The sequence below is a fragment of the Rhinopithecus roxellana genome, chromosome 6 (genome assembly GCF_007565055.1).
Source record: "Rhinopithecus roxellana isolate Shanxi Qingling chromosome 6, ASM756505v1, whole genome shotgun sequence".
In the NCBI taxonomy this organism is placed as follows: domain Eukaryota; kingdom Metazoa; phylum Chordata; class Mammalia; order Primates; family Cercopithecidae; genus Rhinopithecus; species Rhinopithecus roxellana.
In genome coordinates this window covers 16450774-16473846 of record NC_044554.1, presented here as the reverse complement: position 1 = coordinate 16473846, position 23073 = coordinate 16450774, and the positions used below count along the sequence as shown (strand labels likewise).

The following is a 23073-nucleotide window of genomic DNA, read 5'->3' as shown; positions in this document are numbered from 1 at the left end:
TGGTGACAACCAAGAAGCATTAGTTTTCAGTTTTCCTACTGAATACCTGTGTAATCTCAGGTAAATTATTTGTCTTCTCTAAACTTTAGTTTCCTCACTTGTCAAATAGGAAGAAAAAGCTCAGTCCCACGGGTTTGATCCATCATATGAGATAACGTATTTATGGTATTTTACAACAAGTCTAAGACTGATATAGGTAGGCTGGGTGCGGTGGCTCACGCTTGTAATCCCAGCACTTTGGAGAGGCCGAGGCCTGCAGATCACAAGGTCAGGAGATCGAGACCATCCTGGCGAACACGGTGAAACCCTGTTTCTACTAAAAATACAAAAAATTAGCCAGGCGTGGTGGCGGGTGCCTGTAGTCCCGGCTACTTGAGAGGCTGAAGCAGGAGAATGGTGTGAACCCGGGAGGTGGAGGTTGCAGTGAGCCGAGATCACGCCACTGCACTCCAGCCTGGGCAACAGAGCCAGACTTTGTCTCAAAAAAAGATGGATACAGGTAGCATTTTTAAAATTTATGCTCTTCCTCCCTACAGAAAGAATTATAAATGGTGACAAATAATTTAACATTGTTCTTTTTCTGGTATCTACATTCCTTAAATGTCCTTAATACAGAATTGAAGTATACATACATATGTAATTTGTTGTATTTATTATTAACAATACTTAATGTTCCCTTTTCTTAATTAGGAAACTAAATAAGAAACAAAAATACAGTGCTTGCTTATAAAGGGGTGTCTCGATTTTAGTTTTCCTTTGGCATTTGAGGAAAAACTGTTTATGCTGTCTATGTAAAATAGTGTCCTCGTGTCCCAAAGTAATTCATGTGACTTCCACGGTGCCTAAAATTGAGCTATCATTACAGAACCAGGAGAACAGACTCATGATAATCCTTGGATTAGACTGTTGGACAATTAAAAACTGTTCTGGACAACTGAAAAAAATGCAAACCCTTAAGAGAATTCTGAAAATGATGCAAAAAAGGGGGAAGACTTTAAAAAAAAAAAAAAAAAAAAGACACTGTGGCTGTAAAAAATAACAGGATATGACCGGGATCTGGCACTGCAGAACAGGGCACAGAAACGGCTTGCCTGAAGCTAGAAATTTCACAGCACATCCTTCAAGGGTACACATGATTAGTGCTGAGCAGATAATCAGAATTCACTCCGGTAGAGCAGATAACTGATAACACATAGTCTGCACGTCTCAGTTGATGTGCAATCAAAATGATCAAAGTTCAGGTAGAGAGTGTAGTGTTATGAAATGTATAATATTTCCTTCTTGGGTAAAAGTGAATTTACATTTCACACTAGATAATTGGTTTTATATAACAAAATGACATTTTTTTTTCTAAGAACAATTTTATCCACTGAATGGAAGTATTGATTTGCAGTGAACACAAAGAATAAGCTTATACAATAGAGAGGAAATCATTCTGTTGCAGATTTTATTGAATTTAAAGTTCTTTTATGTTGCTCTGCATCTTGATAGTGTAGGATGGGAAAAGATAGACCTGAAGCTTCATTTTGGGAAAAAGCCGGAGAGAGCCAAATTCTTCTGTAAAATGAAGTAGGGGCAAGTATGGAGTTCCTGGGGGCCATCTGGGATGATGAGGCTGTGGAGGGAGAGGGGAGGTAAAAGACAAGCCAGTGAAATTGAGCTAGGCAAGGGTGCAGTACAGAGTATTAGCACTCAGGGAAGTGTCTCCAGTGATAGAGTACCCCCAAAAAGAGCATGGATGTCTGATATCTAATTGAAGTGCTTTGCATTTCTGTAATGTAACCCCACATACCATTGCCCCACATCTTTAATAAAGTCTGTCCACAGAGGTCTTGCATGAATGGTCTTGTGTAGGTATAGCCTGAGGAAGGGGTGAGTCCTGTGCCTTTGCGGACATGGCACAGAAGTGGCACAGGCACTATGTATGCAGGCTGATGGGCGAGCCCTCAAATAAACCTTTGTTGGAAGCAGAAGTCAGAGCTCCAGGAAGCCTGGGGAGGCCTGTGGGAGTTTAAGGGGACTTTCTGGCCAATTGATCTGAATCTGGCTACACTTACTGAAGAAATGAATGGAAGAACTCATGGCTCAATTAAAAAAAAAAAAAAAACACCTGAAATCAGAACATTGGCATATTTGTGCAAACTGAAAGAGGCTATTATCTATACAGCATATGCACATTCAAATGGCATAAAATATGAAAGCAGATCTATCATGTAGTCCCATGAAATCCTATGAATCCCCTTGACATGATTAAAAAAAAAAAAGAGGGGGGCCCAAAACTGTCCAGGGCATGAGCTAATGAAAACATTTACTTGTACACCTAGAAAACAAATGAAAGGATCTCTCCCAGATTTCTGATAATTTTAACAGTAATTGTATCTTGGGGGTACAATTTTATTTTCTTCTTTATAATTTTTATACTTTTACAAAATTTCATTCACCACATATCTTAACATTATTATCAGGAAAAAAAATCCAAATGCAAACCTGACATTTTAGAAAAAATGTTATAGGTTAGAATTTGTTCCTGCTACATTGAGTTAATGGGAACAAGTTTAGGCTACACAGTTTTCAGTTTAATTTTTAAAAATTTCTATGAAGAATAAACCCCTAGTAACACATGTGAAGAAAGTGGCTTTGTATTCATATTTTATTTTGTTTTTTCATGTTTTAGTTTTTTGGATTTATCCACTTTAAAAAAGGCCATGTCAGAGGCCAAGTTACTAAGCTATCATAAACTACAGTGGTTAATAAAGAGTCAAGTTATATGTGACTGCCAACTACTAATAAGCAACAATCTCCAGACAATCTCTTGCTCTGGGGGCCAGAGTATCAAAAGAGTGCTGGCTCATCCTCAAGATCTGTCCAGCAAGCAGCAACGACATAAGTATGCTGAAGGTAGTGAGAGTCTAGATCACTGAAGTTTGAGCTATGAGGAAGCTGAGCTAGAGATAAGTCCTGGGAGACTTCAAATTCTAAGAAAGGCAGAAAATGCTTCATGAGAAAAAAAAAGACAATGTGTAGTCTGGATGCCTGAAGCACAGATTCCACCCTAGAGCAGCATTCAAGTGCATTTTTAAACAAGATGGATTCTTACAGGTCCTAGAAATAGTATGGCTTGGTTTACATGCAAGAACTCATCTACAAACTAATAAAGGTGGAAAAAAATAAACGGTCTGAGGAAGTGTCCTGTGATCACTCACCCACCTGAATTTGGAGTACAGCTAGGTCGGCATCCAGGGACCTCTTGGCTGGCAGTAATTTCTGGGTAACACAAATTTGTCTTTGCTTCTCAGCAATCTTCATTTTCAGGAATCGGATCTTTTCTTCCAGTAGATGTATTTCAATTTCTCCGTTTAGTTTCATCTTCTCTTGGATATTTATTTTTTCATAAAAAATGCATACTTCTTCTTCCCGCTCTATCAGCTGAACGCCACTGTGGTCAAATTCAGAGGCAGAGGCTAAGTGGGCATTGAGACCACCGTTTTACTAGTCATTGTGATTCCCTCTGGCTTTAGATGCAAGATATACATCAACACAGCATATACTTCCAGAGGATGACAGATAGTCACCAATGGCTTTCTAGTTAAATTACATCCACACTTTAGATTTCTCTAGGGATAGGAGGGTTACTGAGCCTCTCAACTTTGAGGCCGACCATGTGCTTGGCTAGCCACATTGTCTCTGAAAGTCCCAAAGGTTTTCCCGGGGTGGGAAAGAATGTCATTCCCAATGCACAAACAAAGTGATCCCATAGTCTGATTTTCTGCAGATCCTTTTCTTGGGTCAGACTTGCCAACCAAGGCCTGGCCAGAAGCACACAGGCAGGGGGCCAGGGAATGTGGTTCTGGTGTGAGTCTGCTCTACATTAAATTGCTAGGCCCATTAGTTTCTTCTCAAGTTGAATATTTCTGATTGTAATTTCCCCATAAACAGACAAAAATCTATCCTTTGTAATCATGCCAGGAGAAAGACCCCTCCTTGAACGAAGAATATGGGGAGGAAACAAAGTAAGAATGTTCTAACCCTAGCAGCTTTGGTCTGCGTGGCCGATCATGCCCCACTGATCTGAGTAGCACCTGGGTGTACACTGTTTGTCCAAAAGCTTTGGTTTGTGCCAGGAGCCAAATAGTACTTTTTTTCTCCCCTGGGGTAAAACCTACCAGCCCTTTGAAAATGTGCTGTTCTTCAAAGGACCCTAAAGGTCTTCCCACACACTATGCATATCTGTTATTTCAGAGTTCCTCCTTTAATTGCTTCTATCTATGACTCCCCTTCCTCAAAACATGCATGCACGTGGTTGTACTTGGCTAATCCCAGCTCTACATTTTGTCTGTTTTCCTTTCAAAGGCTCAAGATCATGTTCTCTTGATAACCGAAGCCAGGAGCAATGTTTTACCACGTTTTTGTACTCTCAAGGTCTAGCACTCTAATGCCTTATACAGAAAAGCACACAATCAAAGTTTGATTAAAAAATTCTGATATCAGATGTCATTATCACAGGGCTCTGCAAATTTCACATTCCTATTTCTCAGAGCATAAGTAACTTGGGGGAACTGCTGAAGTAAACATTGATTAATGATATAATTGCAGCCTGGAAGAAATAATGCTACTCCTAAAGGTCTCACTAACTTGCTGAGCAAATGAACTAGGAGAATGGCTGAATAAATATAATAAGACCAAACCTACCACAAAAATGGGTACAAGTTCCACACTTATTTATGTCAATTATGCCAAAAGAATCTGATGTTATAAGAGGCGCCCTGAATGACCACCTAGGAAAGGATATTGATCTTCAAGCAAGCAACTTCCCCAAACCCCTCCTCTTTGCCTGTTTATGAGGATGGTATTTCTTTCTCTATTTTTTTGTTTGTTTGTTTGTTTTTGGAGACAGAGTCTCACTCTGTGGCCCAGGCTGGAGTGTAATGGTGCGAACTTGGCTCACTGCAACCTCTTCCTCCCAGGTTCAAGTGATTCTCGTGCCACAACCTCCCAGTAGCTGGGATTACAGGCACCCGCCACCACACCTGGCTAATTTTTTGTATTTTTAGTAGGGATAGGGTTTCACCATGTTGCCCAGGCTGGTCTCGAACTCCTGAGCTCAAGTGATCCCCCCGCCTCAGCCTCCCAAAGTGCTGGGATCACTCCACTGTGCCCGGCATGAGGACAGCATTTCTTATTTTCAAGGGAAGCAACACACAGTCCCTTCTCTCCAAAGGCTAATGAAACCTGAATATCACATTTCCCTCACTATTCACTGTCAAGTCTAGGTAGAAAAAGAGGTGACATTCCTCAATTGGATCCCTGGTGCTCTGTTCTCACACCTGGTTTTTACCTTTCATTTCGATGCTGAACAGCTTTTTCATATCTTTTGCGAAGCTGTACCATCTCCTCTTCGATCATTGTGATCATATTGGCAAGTCTGTCAATGTTATTTAACTGGGCTTCCTTCTTTTCTTTCATTTCCTGAAGTTTTGATGCAATTTTGCGCACATCGTTTTGCATGCTCTCTCTGATGGTAACATTGTTGGCGTGTTTCAGCATGGAATTTTGTAGCTTTCTTTTAAAATAATAAGACAATGGGTAAGATTATAATTTTCTTTATTTAAAAGGAATGAAGGCTTCTGAAACACAAGCACTGTCAAAGCAGACCTTGCTTTAGTGTAGCCCTTGAAATGACGATGCTAGTAATAATGATATTCATCTTATAATACTCTTCAGGAATTTTCATAATCCTTCCCGGTCTCAGATTTTCTCTCCTCCAGATTAGAAAATCTTTACTTTGTGCCCCAGCATTCTGCTGCCCCGCTTTATCAAAGCAAGAGACTGCAGTCATTCATTTATTGTCATTCTCAGGAGACTGCTGTCTTGAGGACAGAGATGGTTATATCCAATAATATCCATTGGACATAAGGTGGTACCTGACTCAGCCTATGACCACAATAAATGCTGAATGAATGCATGGCCTCTATAAACATATTTCATTTTCAAGTTGGATGAGAACCTGATTAGGAAATTATATTTTTCTTTTCATCCACCCCCGACCCCTGAAATGAGGCCACTTTATAATCGTTGTTGAAGGAAACTGGGCAATAATGGCCACCAGAAAACTAGATTATACCCTGATCGTGTACTGTTTACTAACATAGGTGAAAGAGTCCAGCAGATCTTGGCACATGGTAAATAATAAATGAAGAAAACAACCATTTGCCAGACATTCTTCTGAGTGTTTTTATATGAATTAGCTCATTTCATAGTAAAATGTCATGTGAAATAAGGACTATTTGTATGGATAAGGAAAGTGAGCTCAGAGAGACAAGGCAGCTTGTCCAAGGTCACACAGGTAGTAAGTGGCAGGGGTGGTATTTGGGTCTGGACACCACCTCTTTCACCAATCTGCTATAATGTATTGCTTCCCACAACACATTAGATGCTTTAAATCTACAACCAGGGGATGTTGGTTAACAAACGAGTTGATTGTTTTCTAACTTCCCAATCCCAATTATTAGATTTGTGCTTTCCTTTCTAATTGGGCAGGTGAAAATCATCACAGTAAGCACGGTTCTATGTTACAGTTTTTCATTCGTTAAAAAAATGACTCCCAAACAGTAGAAGCATGATAGATTACCGTCTATAAAACAAGATGTTTGAACAAGCACTTTTTCTGGCTTTCTAAAATACTATTATTTTTATTTTTTTATTTTTTTGAGACAGGGTCTCATTCTGTCACCCAGGCTGGAGGGCAGTGGCACCATCTTGGCTCATTGCAGCCTCTGCCTCTTTTCTATCTTATTATCCCCAGGATTTTTAGAGTTCAAATGAATCAGAAAACAAGCCTTTGAAAGGCCAGTAGTTATTATAACACTTACCTTTCTTGACTAACGGCACTATTTCTCAGAATTTCAAGTTCATTTAATGACATTTTATGCCTTTCTTTTATTTCATTTACTTTCTGATGAGCTTTGTGGAGTAAGTTAACAAATTTGTTTCTTTCATTTCGAATGGTGTCATACAGTTTAGCAAACTCTCTGAGTCTGTAAATACAAAGCGTTTACTGAAACGTATGAAATAAACATCAGGTTTTTTTTCCCTCACCTGAATAGGTAAACCACCACATAATTACTTTACCTCCGATAAATTTCACATTTTTTCTTCTTGTGTATCCTGATTTCAAGATCCTTTGCTTTGATTTCTTTAATAATGTTGGTATATTTTTGCTGAAATGTAAAAAAAAATGTGAAATAAATAACAACATATGAACACTCCCAGCTTTATCCCATATCATTCCCTTCCATTAAAGACAATTCTCCAGTCTAGGCAACATAGAGACCTCATCTCTACAAAAATAAAGAAATTACTGGGTATGGTGGTGTGCACCTGTAGTCCCAGCTACTCAGGAGGCTGAGGTGGGAGGACCACTTGAGCCCAAGAATTTGAGGCTGCAGTGAGCCATGATTGCATCACTCTGCTTCAGCCTGGGTGACAGAGTAAGACTGTCTCTCAAAAAGTCTTTCTTGGCTTGCTGGGTTGTACAGATCAGGGTGAAGGTCTGAAAATTCCCTGGCTAGCTGAACTGATTCACATTGGCTAAGACAAACTGTTAACTGTTACCTAAGGAAGACAACAAACAAGAGAAGGGAAAAATCAAAAAGCCTGCATGGGTTGGGTTCGAGGAAAAGTTTGGAGGACTTTTGAGAAAGAGGAAGAGTGATTTTGAACTGCACAGCTGGAATGGGTGAGCACAGAGTTTATGGAAGATAGATGAAGGAAGAGGATTCCTAGTAAGTTTTGGTGAGTATTATAAACTGGACCCTCTGCGGTGTTTTGTCAGAGATTGAAGAAATGATTTTAAAGTGCTTTGCATTATTTTGTATGTGGGTTGTTTTCCTACACAATAAAGCATCATATTGAGACCAGCTGTAAGGAGGTGTTACACATAAATATTTTAAAAGAAAGCAGTTACATTTCTAAAATTCTAAAAAATATATCAAGTGCTAAATACATTAATTATGTTCTTTAAATCTAAAGATACTGGTTCTTGCATCTGGGATAAGAAACGTATTCAAAAATGAAGGACTTGCTGGTAGAAACCAGAGGAAATAAGTTTGTCCGCCTTCTCTCAAGGACTGAGAGCAAAGCCCATTTGGTATGAGTGATTCGAAAGAAACTAGCTGTAGAGCCAAGATTGATGTGTAGCATTTTTCTAATGTTGTTCTCCATGAGAATAGGGGTCAGGAAGAAACAAATGTTTAAATAACTGTACACGTGAATAATAAAACAGATGGGAAAATGTAGTGTCATCTATTCTGTCTTGGGAGTGATAGCGACATTGTTTTTTTTTCTTCACCTTGGTCTTTAGGGATGTGGATGCCATGTGAACATAAAATAGTAAGACTGACTGCCTTCTTATGGAAATCGCAGCTGAGTACAGGTAATGTTTCACACACTAATTCCTAAGGCTACAAATACCCAAGGGATAAATATTTGTCCCTTATCAATTTCCATATCTCAAGAAGAATTGTCTTTTGTGGTTTAATATGAATTAACTCATTTAATAATGAGGTTTGCTTTACATAGATTAATCACACGTAGATAACATGTACATCAGTTTTTGAGATTAATTGAAAATTATCTAATTCATAAAACAGATCAGTGTTTATTTTAACAAATAAGTATACCTCTAATGTTTCTATAATTTCTAAAGAGAAAAGGGAGGAAGTTTCTAACTAGGAAAGACTCACTTGAGTGGGATCTTCCCAGCCAACACCAAGTTGTCTTGAAAATGTTATTCTGGACCAGTCCCATCCCAGACCCTGACTTGGTGAAGATGGCTTCCTCCTTCCTTCTTTTCCTTCCTTCCTTCCTTTTATTTTTCGCTTTTGAGATGGAGTCTCACACTGTCACCCAGGCTGGAGTGCAGTGGTGCAATCTTGGCTCACTGCAACCTCCGCCTCCTGGGTTCAAGTGATTCTTATGCCTCCACCTCCTGAGTAGCTGGGATTATAGGCCCGCCACCATGCCAGGATAATTTTTTGTATTTTTAGTAGAGATGGGGTTTCACCATGTTGGCCAGGCTGGTCTCGAACTCCTGACCTCAGGGGATCCACCCGCCTTGGCTTCCCAATGTGCTGGGATTACAGGCATGAGCCACCGCTCCTGGCCCAAGATGGCCTTCTCACATCTCTCCTCTCTCCTCTCCTTGTCCTACTCCTGCATCTTACCCCCTCAACCACCATGTGCTCTCAAGCTGCCTTTCTTTCATCCTGTCCTCCCTGACCATTTCTTTACCTGGTGAAATCCAACTACCCCATGAACTTCACTGTTGCTGCAGCCTTCATGCTGGAGTCTCAACTGTTTAATGTGGATTAAGTGACTTTCATCATCTGATTTCTCCTGCTCTCTGGTCTCACTATTTGACATCCTTTCTCCCCATCTTCCCATGTGCCAGCCATGCTGAACTTCTTTTAGTTTCTTAAATATTAAGGTAGAAAAATAAACAGTGAAAGGGGGATGTGAAGTGCCTGCAGTGGGCTGTGCAATGTAGATCTTCTCCTCAAGTCTTCTTTGCAAAAACGTACTTCATACCTCATTGCTCACTAATGCTTTGGTGTGAGTGAGCTCTTGCTGCAGAGTGAAAAGAAATGCCATTCCATGTAAATACTTACTTAGAATGAGAACAAAGGGTGTGCTTAGAAACAGACCACATCTGGGTCATGTGATAAATTCTTTCTTTCTTTCTTTCGAGAGGGAGTCTCGCTCTGTCGCCCAGGCTGGAGTGCAGTGGTGCGATTTCGGCTCACTGCAACCTCCACCTCCTAGGTTCAAATGATTCTCCTGCCTCAGTCTCCCAAGTAGCTGGGATTACAGGCACCTGCCACCATGCCTGGATAATTTTTGTATTTTAGTAGAGATGGGGTTTCACCATGTTGGTCAGGCTGGTCTCAAACTCCTGACCTCAAGTGATCCACCTGCCTTGGCCTCCCAAAGTGCTGGGATTACAGGCATGAGCCACCACACCTGGCCTGATAAATTCTTCTACTTTAGTAATATGTAATATCCTGTTCATTTTTAACAGGGAGCTTCTGGGCATGATCTGGACATAATCCTTATATGGAATAAATGATTAATGGTAGAATTTTAGCTGGCGTGACAGGAGGACTGTTTTACCATTTGTTTTATTGTTGATTTTAGGGGGGAATGTTGCACTGGCACTTTTTTGGAGGCCCAGGAAAATCACGGCGTGATGCAGCAACTAAGAGTATCTGGCATTCGATTAAATGATGCCATCTTGATGAAGTTGGGAGGGACAGCTATCTAATGCTACCACTCTTGAGTTGTTCCTGGACAAATCACAGTGGAGTCTGAGATGGGAGTGAAAACTAAATGATATCTGCAGCCTATGCAGCTGCCAGCCCTGTCCACTGGAGGCACCCACTCTATTCTTACTGAAACTGCCATCTGTTCAAATCCTCTGCTCATTGTCAATGATCTCCTTTCCCCTCTAAATTGTTGACTACTGTTAATTGAATCCTGGGACTATCTTTCAGCGCGTGATGGAATCTCATTTAGGGAAGATTTATAGTCACTGGTACTTGAAGGAGAGGCACAGTTATAGTGGTCCCTTGGTATACATAGGGAACTGGTTCCAGGACCCTTTGAGAATACAAAAATCCAAGCATATTCAAGTCCCAAAGTTGACCCTGTGGAATTCACCTATAAGAAAAGTGGGCCTTCCATATATGCAGGTTTTGTATTCTGTGAGTACTCTACTTTTGATCTGCATTTGGTTGAAAAAAAAATCTGTGTATAAATGGACCCATGCAGTTCAAATCCGTGTTGTTCAAGGGTCAATTGTACAACTTTCTAATGCACACTGCATTCAAATGAGGCTACCCTGAACTTTTGTAGTTATCAATAAATGGTTAAAAAAAAAATGCAGTTACCTGAGCTTTCAGGAAATCCTTGGACTTTTGTTCCTTTTCATCAATTTTGATTTGAGTCATGCGGACAAGGTTGAATACCAGCTCTTTCATGTTTTCTTGCTCCTTTAAAAGCTTGTTTTCTTCTGCAAGTTGTTGTTCTACTAACTTAGACTCCATTTCGGATATAATTTTCTTTTGAAAAAAGCACAGATAATATTATAACTTAATTGAAGGAATACAATAAAGCTAGTATCTCAGACTACCTTTCTATTTCCTATACAAAATGTATTTTATTAAAACAAACAGGCCAGGTGTGGTGGCTCATGCCTGTAATTCAAGCCCTTGGGAGGTTGAGGCAGGAGGATGACTTGAGGCCAGCAGTTCAAGACCAGCCTGGGCAACATAGCAAGATCCCTCTCAACAAAAAATAAAAATAAAAAATAGAGTAATGCTGTTTTAGCTTCATTTTTTCCCTTTATTTTGTAAAATAATGTGAAAATCAGTGGGTTAATATGATAGAACCTTTTCTCATTCGGACTGTATTTTCAAGTGACTAAGAAAAAGAAGAGACATAAAAACAAAAGAAAATTTGAAATTAGACATTGGTGAAATAAAACATCTGTGACTTACTTTTAATGTAATCAATAACCCATAATTTAAAAATCTCATTCCTTTGAATACTTTTTTCTGGTTCAAACATATTCTTTTTTCTCAAATTTAATGTAGGATTGGAGTGGACTTTGAGTTGAAGAAATATACCCACATTAAGCAGGATCATACTCTCCTTGATGACTCTCTTATTGATAAGGTTTTGTGAAGCACTGCTAAAAACACAACTTTGTATGAACCCTTCTTAGATAGAAGCTTAAATGAATGTTGATATTAACCTGTTGGGCCAAATTCCTCTTAGCTACTTCAACTTCCTTGTGAAGCTCTCGCCTTCTCTCAGATAATGTAGAATCATCTTTAGGAATAGCTTCAATCTGGAAATCAAAATTTGAAAACATGCATTTATGTAAGAAATAAATCTTTGGGAGCCTGAGGCAGAGAATTGCTTGAGCCCGGGAGGTGGAGGTTGCAGTGAGCCGAGATCGTGCCACTGTACTCCAGCCTGGGCGACAGTGCGAGACTCTGTCTAAAAAAAAAAAATCTTTACTGCCATGTAGTCAACTTCATCACACACTTTTTGAAAATGCTGGGCAAATCATGAGTCTCAATCTTACAGGAACTTCCCTTTATGCCAAATATTCTTTATAAGCCATTTCAAATTAAAATATAAAGACCAGCCAAAAATCGATAATTTGCCAGCTGCAAATGTTTTATTATTTAGAAATAAATCTAATAGCTAACATTTATTGAACATAAACTAAGTGTCCAGCAAGGTTTTAAACGCCTATATATATGATCTTACTTCATCCTTACAATACCCCTCACAAGGTGGGGAATATTTTCTCCAATTGTACAGATGAGGAGAATGAGGCACAAACACATTTAAGTAACTTGCCACAGTGGTGCAGGTGCAAACCCAGGGAGGTAGACTTGGAACCCATGATCTGCCTACCTCATGACCCAGCACTTTGGAGACATGAATATAGTATGACTATTCAAATTATAGTTACTATAAAATGTGAGTACATTTATGAAATCTTACAGGATAAAGAAAAATATGTGATTTATTAATAATAGTGGGGGTAGTTTGCTACTTATATGTAGTCATTTGATTAGTAGCTGGAAATTTCTTACACGAAAGAAAAGCCTCAACTTTTTGGTTGATACCTAAAATTTCACCATTACCTTTCTGTTATAATGGCTTGCACTTTTCTCCTGTGTTGACGTACTTTGGGGAGAAGCCAAATCTCACTCTTTAAGTCTCTGTTGCCCTATTAGGAATGAGCTTGTCAGATGCTTTGTGATGAAGACAAGAGTAGAGAGGAGGACACGTGGCAGCTAGTGGGGAAAGGGTACCATTCAAGGCTACAGGGAGGGTCATCTTGGGGTGCTTACAGCCTACTGGACTTACAGCAAGTTTAGAGTTGGCTATTTACACTGAAGGCACATGACTCCAATCTGATGTGTTTCAGTTCCTACTGTGACAGCACACACTTGTAGGCCCTAAGGTTGAATACTGGCCAAAATTTGACCCAAGAAAGGAATATCACACTGTCTAGTGATTTGAAGGTTACTTAACAGGATCTTTCTGAGGATCATGCTGCTACGTTATAGTCACTAAAGTGTGTCTTTGGATGCCCCATCATCCATGAACCAGGGTATCTTCAGTAGCACCTTCTGTACCCTCAGTTGTCCATGTCCTGCTTTTCCATCGGGTCTCCTACCCTGGAGCACTAGCTCTTGAGATACACACACTGGACTTAGGAAAATGAGACATGGTCTTGTGAAACATGTCTAACAATATACAGAATTTTGTGGGCTTAACAAACATAAAATTGCTATAGCAGATCAGAAAAGGGAGAACTCAGTATAGAACTGAATAATCGGGAAAGCCTTCCTGGAAGAGGTGAGTATTCATCAAGGAAGAGTTGATTTCTCCTTTAGGAAAGTCGAGTTAAGTCCTCCTGGATAGAGGAACTCCAGCAAACATCCTGGGTCCCTGTCTGATTCTCTGCTACAGGTGTGCCTGGAGTGGGCTGTCCTCATGCTCACCTCCCAGCTGTAGGCAGATCTAAACGTGAATGATAACAGGGGCCAGGAACCCTTATAAGGTTTTGACAGAAAATATGATGAGAGCACACTCACTAGCTACTACATCAACTAAAGGCTCTTGACAGATTTTTCCGGCTTGAGGTCTCAGACACTTTGGTTATTTCCAATATTTTGAAACACAAACAATACTGCAATAAATTGTATTCATTTTGAACTCGCAACTGCTTCTCTGATACCATTTTCAATTCTCCATAAAGCCGAGCCCTCTAGTTTCAGGCAGGAATTAGGTAGGCTTGGCTTGTGGAAGAGGTGACATGATAAGCCATTGGTAGCAGAGCGTCCTGCTATCCTCCACCTTGATCTTAGCAACTGTGTTAGTCAGGGTTCTTTATATCTCCTGACATATATCTATATCTATCAATCTATCTACTTTGTGTCTCTCTCTCTCTCTCTCTGTGTGTGTGTGTGTGTGTGTGTGTGTGTGTGTGTGTGGAGAGAGAGAGAGAGAGAGAGAGAGAGAGAGAGAGAGAGAGAGAGAGAGAGAGAGAGAGTGGAGTTTATTAAGTATTAACTCACAGGATCACAGGGTCCCACAATAGGCCATCTGCAAGCTGAGGAGGAAGGAAAGCCAGTCTGAGTCCCAAAACTGAAGAAACTTGGAGTCTGATGTTCAAGGGCAGGAAGGGTCCAGCACAGGACAAAGAGGTAGGCTGGGAGGCTAGGTCAGTCTCCTTTGGCAACACCCTCATAGACACACCCAGGATCAATACTTTGTATCCTTCAATCCAATCAAATTGACATTTAGTATTAACCATGACAGCAACAGAATGACATTTTTTTCAGAGTTGCAATGTATCCAGGAGTACTCAGACTTCTTTGCAGCTGGGCGTGCCCATATGAGCTAAGACAAGCCAATGAAATGTAAGTGGAAGCCTGTGAGGAGGGGTCCTGGGAAAGTGGCTGTTTTCCTGTTAAAAGGAACAGCCAAGCCAGCAATCATGCATGTCTTTTGCTCTTTGCCCTTTCTCCTCCTTGTGCGAGTTTATGCTTAAAGGTGGAATAGCCATTTTCTGACTATGGAGAAACAATGTACACACAGAGGTTGACTGAAAGGGGAGCTAAAAGGATTCTAGACTTTTCATTATGTGAAATAACCTGTTGTGCCTACCTGTGTTCTTTTTATTAAGTGAGTAAAACAACTCCCTATTTAGCAAAATCATTACAGTTGAGTTTCTGTTACTTGTTGAGGCCAAATTGCAAACCTAACCTAATAGGTGTTTCTTTTGAAAGGAAACCTTCCTAAGGTAATCTGGAAAATAGGCTAGAGTTAGACTGAAGTCTCCAATAATGTGGGAAGAAAATAACTATCAAGTGTCAAAGTTCTAATTACATGGTCTGGAGTTACTTGACATATTTACCATTTCTTTTGAGCCCCAAATTGCATATATCACGTTTTATAAGCTTATGCTCATTCTTTTAGTTTTTATAGTGTAGCATTTCACACTTAAAAATGTATTTATTGTTACCAAACAACAGAAATATGTAAAGTAAAAAACAAAAACAAAAACAAAAACAAAACAAAACAAAAAAAGCGACTTCCTACCTCTGCTACTTCAAGTACTACCCCCCAGGAGTCGCTATCAATAGTTTTGCTGTCTGCTCTTCCAGGCATTCTCAATGCATGAATAATCATCGGTAACTTTCATCAAAGTTAAGAAATTAGACATTATTTGTTGTTGTAAATATCCCAATTATTTGATATCAGGGAACCTCAGTTTAACACTTTGATATTTTTCTAAAGCATTCCAACCTTTCGTGAGGCTTTTACCTTGAGTTTCTGGGAGAGTCTCTATGTACAAGTCAAATGCCATAGGAGAATCAAACAGCTGTCTCTGGGGGGAAATACATTCTGAAGAATAGCCAGAGCTCTTCATGTTCACCTTTTATCTCTTTTAGTTTTGGATTGCATGCAAGTCTGAAAAAATGTTCACTTGGGCTGGGAGTGCCGGGCCTGGCCCACTCCTGTTTTCAAGTACTGTCAGCTGTGGGCAGTGGCTGGGCTAATTATAAATCACAGGGTCAAAGAGGAAGTTCGTCTCTCACTGAAACTGTACTAGAACAAAAACAGATTTTCCTTAAAATCAACAAAGGAAACGGATTTTAATACATTTTAATTTCTCTTAGTTTTATATTCTATGGGTGCTATTTTGTGGACTTCATAGCTAGTAGTGTCATAATATAAATAGCTTTTATAATATTTGTTAAAATCTGAACAACTTGTGTGCATTCCACTGCAAACGCCTCTTCGGTCAAAGGCCATGCCTTACATAGTTTGTGTCCAGTCAGATCAAACTACAGTGACAAGCCTCACCATCACAGACAGCTTCCAAATAGATTTATAGCATCCCATGCTTAAATATAAGCAGATAGCCAAGAATTGCCATATATTGGAGGAAAGTTTCTAATAACAAAGAGACAAAAACAAACAAAAAAAGAAAAATACAGAAAAAAACATGAAGAAAAGTCTTATTTAGGACAAGTATAACAAAAAAGAAACTATCATTAATAGCCTCAATGAGGTAAGAGATTAAAGACACTATGAAAAAGAAACATTCAGAGAGCAAAGAGAGCACAGGGAAATATACAATATGATAGCATAATGGAAGAATAGAAGGGTTGAAAGGAAAACCTGAGGAAATTTCTCTTTTAGCAAGTCAAATGACAAAAAAGAATGGAAAATAAAAGAAAAAAGACAAGAAAATTAGAGGACTGTTTTAGAAGGTCCAACATCTGCGTAAAAGGAATCCAAGACAGAACAGAGAAAATCAAATGGACAAAATTAAATAATTATAGACAAAGTATCAGAACTTTGGAAGGACATACATTTCCATTGAAAGAGAACCCACTGAGTGCCCCACACAATGGATACAGTGGGAACATCATTGTAAAATGTAAAAATTCTGGAGGCAAATAAGTGATCCTACAAATTCCCAGCATGGAAAAAAATGGTTTCAAATAAAGGATCAGTAATTAGAATGACATGAAGAAGACAGTTAATGAATGCCTTCTTCCTGAGGGAAAATAATTTGCAACCTAAAATTCCATATCCAATTAAAGTATTAATTGTCTGTGGCTAGTGTGAGGGTAAAATATTTTTTAGCATGCAAGGTCTTCTGACATACACTTTCCAACACACAAAGTCTTAAACAATTACTTTTTCACTAGCATTTTTCTCATGAAGCTACTGGAAGGCATGTCCCCTCCTCCAAAAGTGGGTAAGCTAAGAGAATAAAATAGATGAGACCCATGAAATAGAGTCCAAAGAGAGGTGAAGGGCATCACCGAGATGACGGCGTAAGGCTCCTATTATGAGAGCAGTGCAGCAAGCACATAGAGAAATGGGACTACTTTGGAACAAGTCAGAAGGCTGAGAAAGAAAAAGGCAGCCCCTGATATCCAGGAACAGAACTGGAACTCATACATAGGCCTTGATATTCTCCTGTTGAACATAAACAATTGCCGAGAACATAAACTCCAACAAAGCCACTCTGTAATCATGATGGATCAGGACAAAAACAAGGCCACTCCATAAGTGTATTTGAACACAGACAAAAACATGAACATGATCCAAGCCACAAAATACCATACATTCTCCATGTACAGCTTTGTTTAACAATCATAGCTTTAGCCTCCATCTAATCTTTTCTTTTTCTAAGTAAAATTGAAGATACTTGACCACAGAATTACTCTCATTTCCTGAGAACATCCAAATTCAGGGCAAAGTCCCATTTCTTTAAACCATTCTTCAAGTCACATGACACAAATCCTGTATGTCCTTTCTAATACCCTCTATTGAGACTCCCTACAATTCTCCATGGCGTGTGTTCTCCCTTGCTGCAATGTGTAATAAACTCAGCTCATTCAACTACTGGTGTATTCCTGTTAGTCTTTGGCTTAGCACAGACTTCTTCAAGACGAGTAAATGAATAGGCCATCAAATGTGTTTTAACATACTGAGAGGAGATTTATATAATTGGAGAAGAATTTGGGATTGAACTAATAAGCACACCAAAAACTATAAAAGTGTAAAAACAGGATGTTTATAAATTCCTGGGAACAAAAAATTTTGTAAGGAAGGGTAATCATATAATATCACATGGCTCAGGCAGGAATAGCCTTTATATATTCATAATAATGTGAATACCAAATTCTGAACTAATCAAAATTATATGAGAATACTGTGTATACAGAGGAACAAGAAATGTATGTGTGGTGAACGGGGGTCTAAAGAGGGCTGAATCCTCATCTTTTATAGTGATAAGTACAAAGATCAAGTCTATAACTGAAAACTCAAGTAGCAGCATCATAAGCATGTTACTTGGGGTATGAAGATATACCAAAAGAATTGGCTGAAGAAACTGCACTTGATTAGGAAGATGACTTGATTAGGAATGGGAAATACATGGACAATCTTTCTTTCTATGCCTGGGGCAGACATCACCAATCAACTACAGAGCTCCTATCTAACACGTCAGCACTGGGCCTCAGAATCCTTTGCAATATTGGGCTGGGCACAGTGGCCCACGCCTGTAATCCCAGCACTTTGGGAGGCCAAGGCGGGTGGATCACCTGAGGTCAGGAGTTCGAGACTAGCCTGGCCAACATGGTGACACCCCATCTCTACTAAAAATATAAAAACTAGCCAGGCGTGGTGGTGAGTGCATGTAATCCTAGCTAGTTGGGAGGCTGAGGCAGGAGAATTGCTTGAACCCAGGAGACAGAGGTTGCAGTGAACTGAGACGGTGCCACTGTACTTCAGCCTCGGCGACAGAGTGAGACTCTGTTTCAAAAAAAAAAAAAAAAAAAGAATCCTTTGCAATATCATCACTATAGGGAGCTACCCCCAAATGGAAGGAGCTGGCATTTGAGATGAAACCTATTTGCTTTTATAGTATGATCTTTAAGATTCCTCTTGGTTCCTTCATTCTGTGATTATGTGAATTAAGGATCCATTGAATGTCTTGAGCAGATGAGTGACACATTTGTGTCACTTAAGAATATAAATTTGTTAGCAAAATGGAAGAAAAATTGGACATGAAAGGAGCTGGACCTAAGGAAAACAGCCGGTGTACAGGTGCAATCATTCAGGTAATGTAGAGTGGGTACTGAGAGGCATTTCTAGGGTTCATCAGTAGGGTCTGATGATGATGCCATCTTCTCCATAGGAATCAAATAGCCATATTCACAGTCTCATCCTGACTATCATTGACTTTAGCCTTTCAAAGAGTTCATATGTATAAAGGAAGGATGGCAATATTTACTGAGTATCTTCTCTGTACCACACATTTTCCCATTTGTAATCACTCATTTTTTGCAATAATCCCAGTTCAAAGGTTTGGAAACAACATAGGAAGGAATTCAATGGATCTAGAATCTGAACTTGACTCTGCCTGACTCAAAGGTGAAGCTCTCCTCAATACAGCATGTTGTTATCATTGCCTTGAACACTGAAATGAGTCATGAAGAGAGAAAAATGCAGAACCACTTTTAAATCAGAGCAAAGGGAGATGGAATTGCTAGAAAACTACAATTAAAGAAAAATTATAGTATATAGAAAGTGTCATAATCACTTGGTAAGATGACTTTGTCATTGTCACCATTTTGGACATGATCTTATGTTTAGAAAGTGAATAACTTTACAGACTCACGATATTCTAACCCCTACAATATGATGGTGTCAGAGCAAAATCCCAGGAATCATGGTTTTATTTATTTTCAATGCCAAGTGGAAGTCAATCAGAGCCGTGTTTAAATGCAGAGGTACACTGTAATGTGTGAGATTACATGAGAGTATGATGCTTTTGCTTAAGGAATTCCAGTTTGTCATGCCAATGCGCATAGTCATTAAAAGCTCTGATGGTTTTGCCTAATCCCAGCAAAGTCTCTCTGCCGATAGCAGGCAAATCTTCCACATGCCCAGGCCTAGACTTGGCAAATGTCTCAGGGAGGCAAAAGGCCACCGGTTTCTGCTCACCAGGAAGTGATGATGACTTTGTGGAATTTACTTCCTATTTGCATATGTCTCTTAAAAATATATGATTTTTAGTTTATCGATTTTTTTTCTGGCTGTCAGCAGAGACCACAGTCCGTCACAACATTTTCTATTTTAACTAGAAGTGGAACTAGTAGGATTACATTGTGTATTATGTTTATATGTCCCTTCTATGGTACTTAATCTAGATTTTCTGGTAGAAGTGAACCTAAGTCTGTTTTGTGTGTATAGTCTTTTAGAACCAATCTTGTGATTTTTACCAATGTATAACCCTTTTTGAGCTAAGAACTATTAATTTATGAGACAAATTATTTCTTCTATTTAGGTTACCTTACTCTTCAATATGAAGAAGAATGCTTTGATGGCTCAGCATTAGAAACATATTGAATGGATTAACTTTACTTACTACCATAACTACCAAAATTGTTATTAAAGGTAATTATACATTTTATCCCATTGTTTAAAGAAATCTTACTGAACAGTTATTTGATCAATAAACAGGAATTGTTTTATTAGTACAAGCAACACTTGCTGGTTTTAAGAGTCTCCTACTCATCACATCGAAGTTTCCATTAGTACTTTGAATGGACATTATACCTGCTGTCTACTATAAATCTTACTATGACTGAGGTGGGGTGGCCACAGGGTCTGTGTTTGCCCAAAGTTCCAATTTAACATCCTAACATGCTATGCTTTGGGCTAAGATGGAGTAGCTTGTAGTAAACCAATGCTTCCAACAAGAATAACTTGGGAAGTTGGAATAAAAATATGTTTGAGGGCATGAGAATTGCAAAGGTAAGCCAGAGTTAAAATCATCAAAGGTATTAGTGCTGTCTTGGAAGGAGTAAAAATACAAATAATTTATACTGGACTCTAGTAAGTCAAAGATGACTGTTGTAATCTTCAGGGTAACCACCCGAAGAATAGAAACATAATGTAAAACTAACAGATGCATATATAAAACAAAGATAGCAGAACAATATGAAATGTTGATTAATCCCAAGGAAGGAAATATGGGAGAGAAAATGGAACATAAAGCAGATGGGACACAGAGAAAGCAAAAGTAATATCACAGAATAAGGTCAAATATATCCACAATTACATTAAATATTAATTTTTAGACTAAATACAAGAATTAAAAGGCAGAATTTATCAGACTAGATTTTGAAAAGTATGTGCTGTGTATATGAGACACACCAAAATAAGGACACAGAAAGAGTGACAGTAAACAGGGCTGGGCACGGTGGCTCGCACTTGTAATCCCAGCACTTTGGGGAGGGAAAGGCAGATAGATCACTTGAGGTCAGGACTTTGAGACCCGCCTGGCCAACATAGTGAAAGCCCGTTTCTACTAAAAATACAAAAATTAGCCGGGTATGGTGGCACATGCCTGTAATCCCAGCTTCCTGGGAGGCTGAGGTATGAGAATTGCTTAAACCTGGGAGGTGGAGGTTGCAGTGAGCTGAGACGGTGCCTGCACTCCAGCCTGGGCAGCAAAGCAAGACTGTCTCCAAAAAGGAAAAACAAAATGAAAGTAAATAATACCATGCAGACTCTAACAGGCCAAAAGATAGTGTAACTGATATTATTATACTAAGATCAGACAAAATAATCTTTTTTTAATATATATATATATTTTTTATTATACTTTAAGTTCTAGGGTACATGTGCATAACATGCAGGTTTGTTACATATGTATACTTATGCCGTGTTGGTGTGCTGCTCCCATCAACTCGTCAGCACCCATCAATTCGTCATTTATATCATGTATAACTCCCCAATGCAATCCCTCCCTCCTCCCCGCTCCCCATGATAGGCCCCAGTGTGTGATGTTCCCCTTCCCGAGTCCAAGTGATCTCATTGTTCAGTTCCCACCTATGAGTGAGAACATGCGGTGTTTGGTTTTCTGTTCTTGTGATAGTTTGCTAAGAATGATGGTTTCCAGCTGCATCCATGTCCCTACAAAGGACGCAAACTCATCTTTTTTTATGGCTGCATAGTATTCCATGGTGTATATGTGCCACATTTTCTTAATCCAGTCTGTCACAGATGGACATTTGGGTTGATTCCAAGTCTTTGCCATTGTGAATAGTGCCGCAATAAACATACGTGTGCATGTGTCTTTGTAGTAGAATAATTTATAATCCTTTGGGTATATACCCAGTAGTGGGATGGCTGTCATATGGTACATCTAGTTCTAGATCCTTGAGGAATTGCCATACTGTTTTCCATAATGGTTGAACTAGTTTACAATCCCACCAACAGTGTAAAAGTGTTCCTATTTCTCCACATCCTCTCCAACACCTGTTGTTTCCTGACTTCTTAATGACTGCCATTCTAACTGGTGTGAGATGGTATCTCATTGTGGTTTTGATTTGCATTTCTCTGATGGCGAGTGATGATGAGCATTTTTTCATGTGTCTGTTGGCTGTATGAATGTCTTCTTTTGAGAAATGTCTGTTCATATCCTTTGCCCACTTTTTGATGGGGTTGTTTGTTTTTTTCTTGTATATTTGTTTGAGTTCTTTGTAGATTCTGGATATTAGCCCTTTGTCAGATGTTCTCCCATTCTGTAGGTTGCCTGTTCACTCTGATGGTAGTTTCTTTTGCTGTGCAGAAGCTCTTTAGTTTAATTAGATCCCATTTGTCAATTTTTGCTTTTGCTGCCATTGCTTTTGGTGTTTTAGACATGAAGTCCTTGCCCATGCCTATATCCTGAATGGTACTACCTAGATTTTCTTCTAGGGTTTTTATGGTATTAGGTCTAACATTTAAGTCTCTAATCCATCTTGAATTAATCTTCGTATAAGGGGTAAGGAAAGGATCCAGTTTCAGCTTTCTACTTATGGCTAGCCAATTTTCCCAGCACCATTTATTAAATAGGGAATCCTTTCCCCATTTCTTGTTTCTCTCAGGTTTGTCAAAGATCAGATGGCTGTAGATGTGCGGTATTATTTCTGAGGACTCTGTTCTGTTCCATTGGTCTATATCTCTGTTTTGGTACCAGTACCATACTGTTTTGGTTACTGTAGCCTTGTAGTATAGTTTGAAGTCAGGTAGTGTGATGCCTCCAGCTTTGTCCTTTTGACTTAGGATTGTCTTGGCAATGCGGGCTCTTTTTTGGTTCCATATGAACTTTAAAGCAGTTTTTTCCAATTCTGTGAAGAAACTCATTGGTAGCTTGATGGGGATGGCATTGAATCTATAAATAACCTTGGGCAGTATGGCCATTTTCACGATATTGATTCTTCCTATCCATGAGCATGGTATGTTCTTCCATTTGTTTGTGTCCTCTTTTATTTCACTGAGCAGTGGTTTGTAGTTCTCCTTGAAGAGGTCCTTTACATCCCTTGTAAGTTGGATTCCTAGGTATTTTATTCTCTTTGAAGCAATTGTGAATGGAAGTTCATTCCTGATTTGGCTCTCTCCTTGTCTGTT

The 23073-nt window shown here is 39.2% G+C and overlaps 1 protein-coding gene across 3 annotated transcripts in view; it reads right to left on the bottom strand.

Moving 5' to 3' along the window:
* The window catches only part of CCDC146 (coiled-coil domain containing 146), a 157405-nt gene that overhangs the window by 9026 nt on the left and 125306 nt on the right, over window positions 1–23073 (bottom strand). For all 3 annotated transcript variants that reach the window (XM_030932579.1, XM_030932580.1, XM_030932581.1), the window contains 6 exons: window positions 11810–11905; window positions 10944–11114; window positions 7129–7217; window positions 6870–7034; window positions 5336–5560; window positions 3208–3436 (listed from right to left, as the gene is read on the bottom strand). In XM_030932579.1, the coding sequence (XP_030788439.1) occupies window positions 3208–3436; window positions 5336–5560; window positions 6870–7034; window positions 7129–7217; window positions 10944–11114; window positions 11810–11905 (975 nt within the window). The remainder of the gene's footprint in view (window positions 1–3207; window positions 3437–5335; window positions 5561–6869; window positions 7035–7128; window positions 7218–10943; window positions 11115–11809; window positions 11906–23073) is intronic.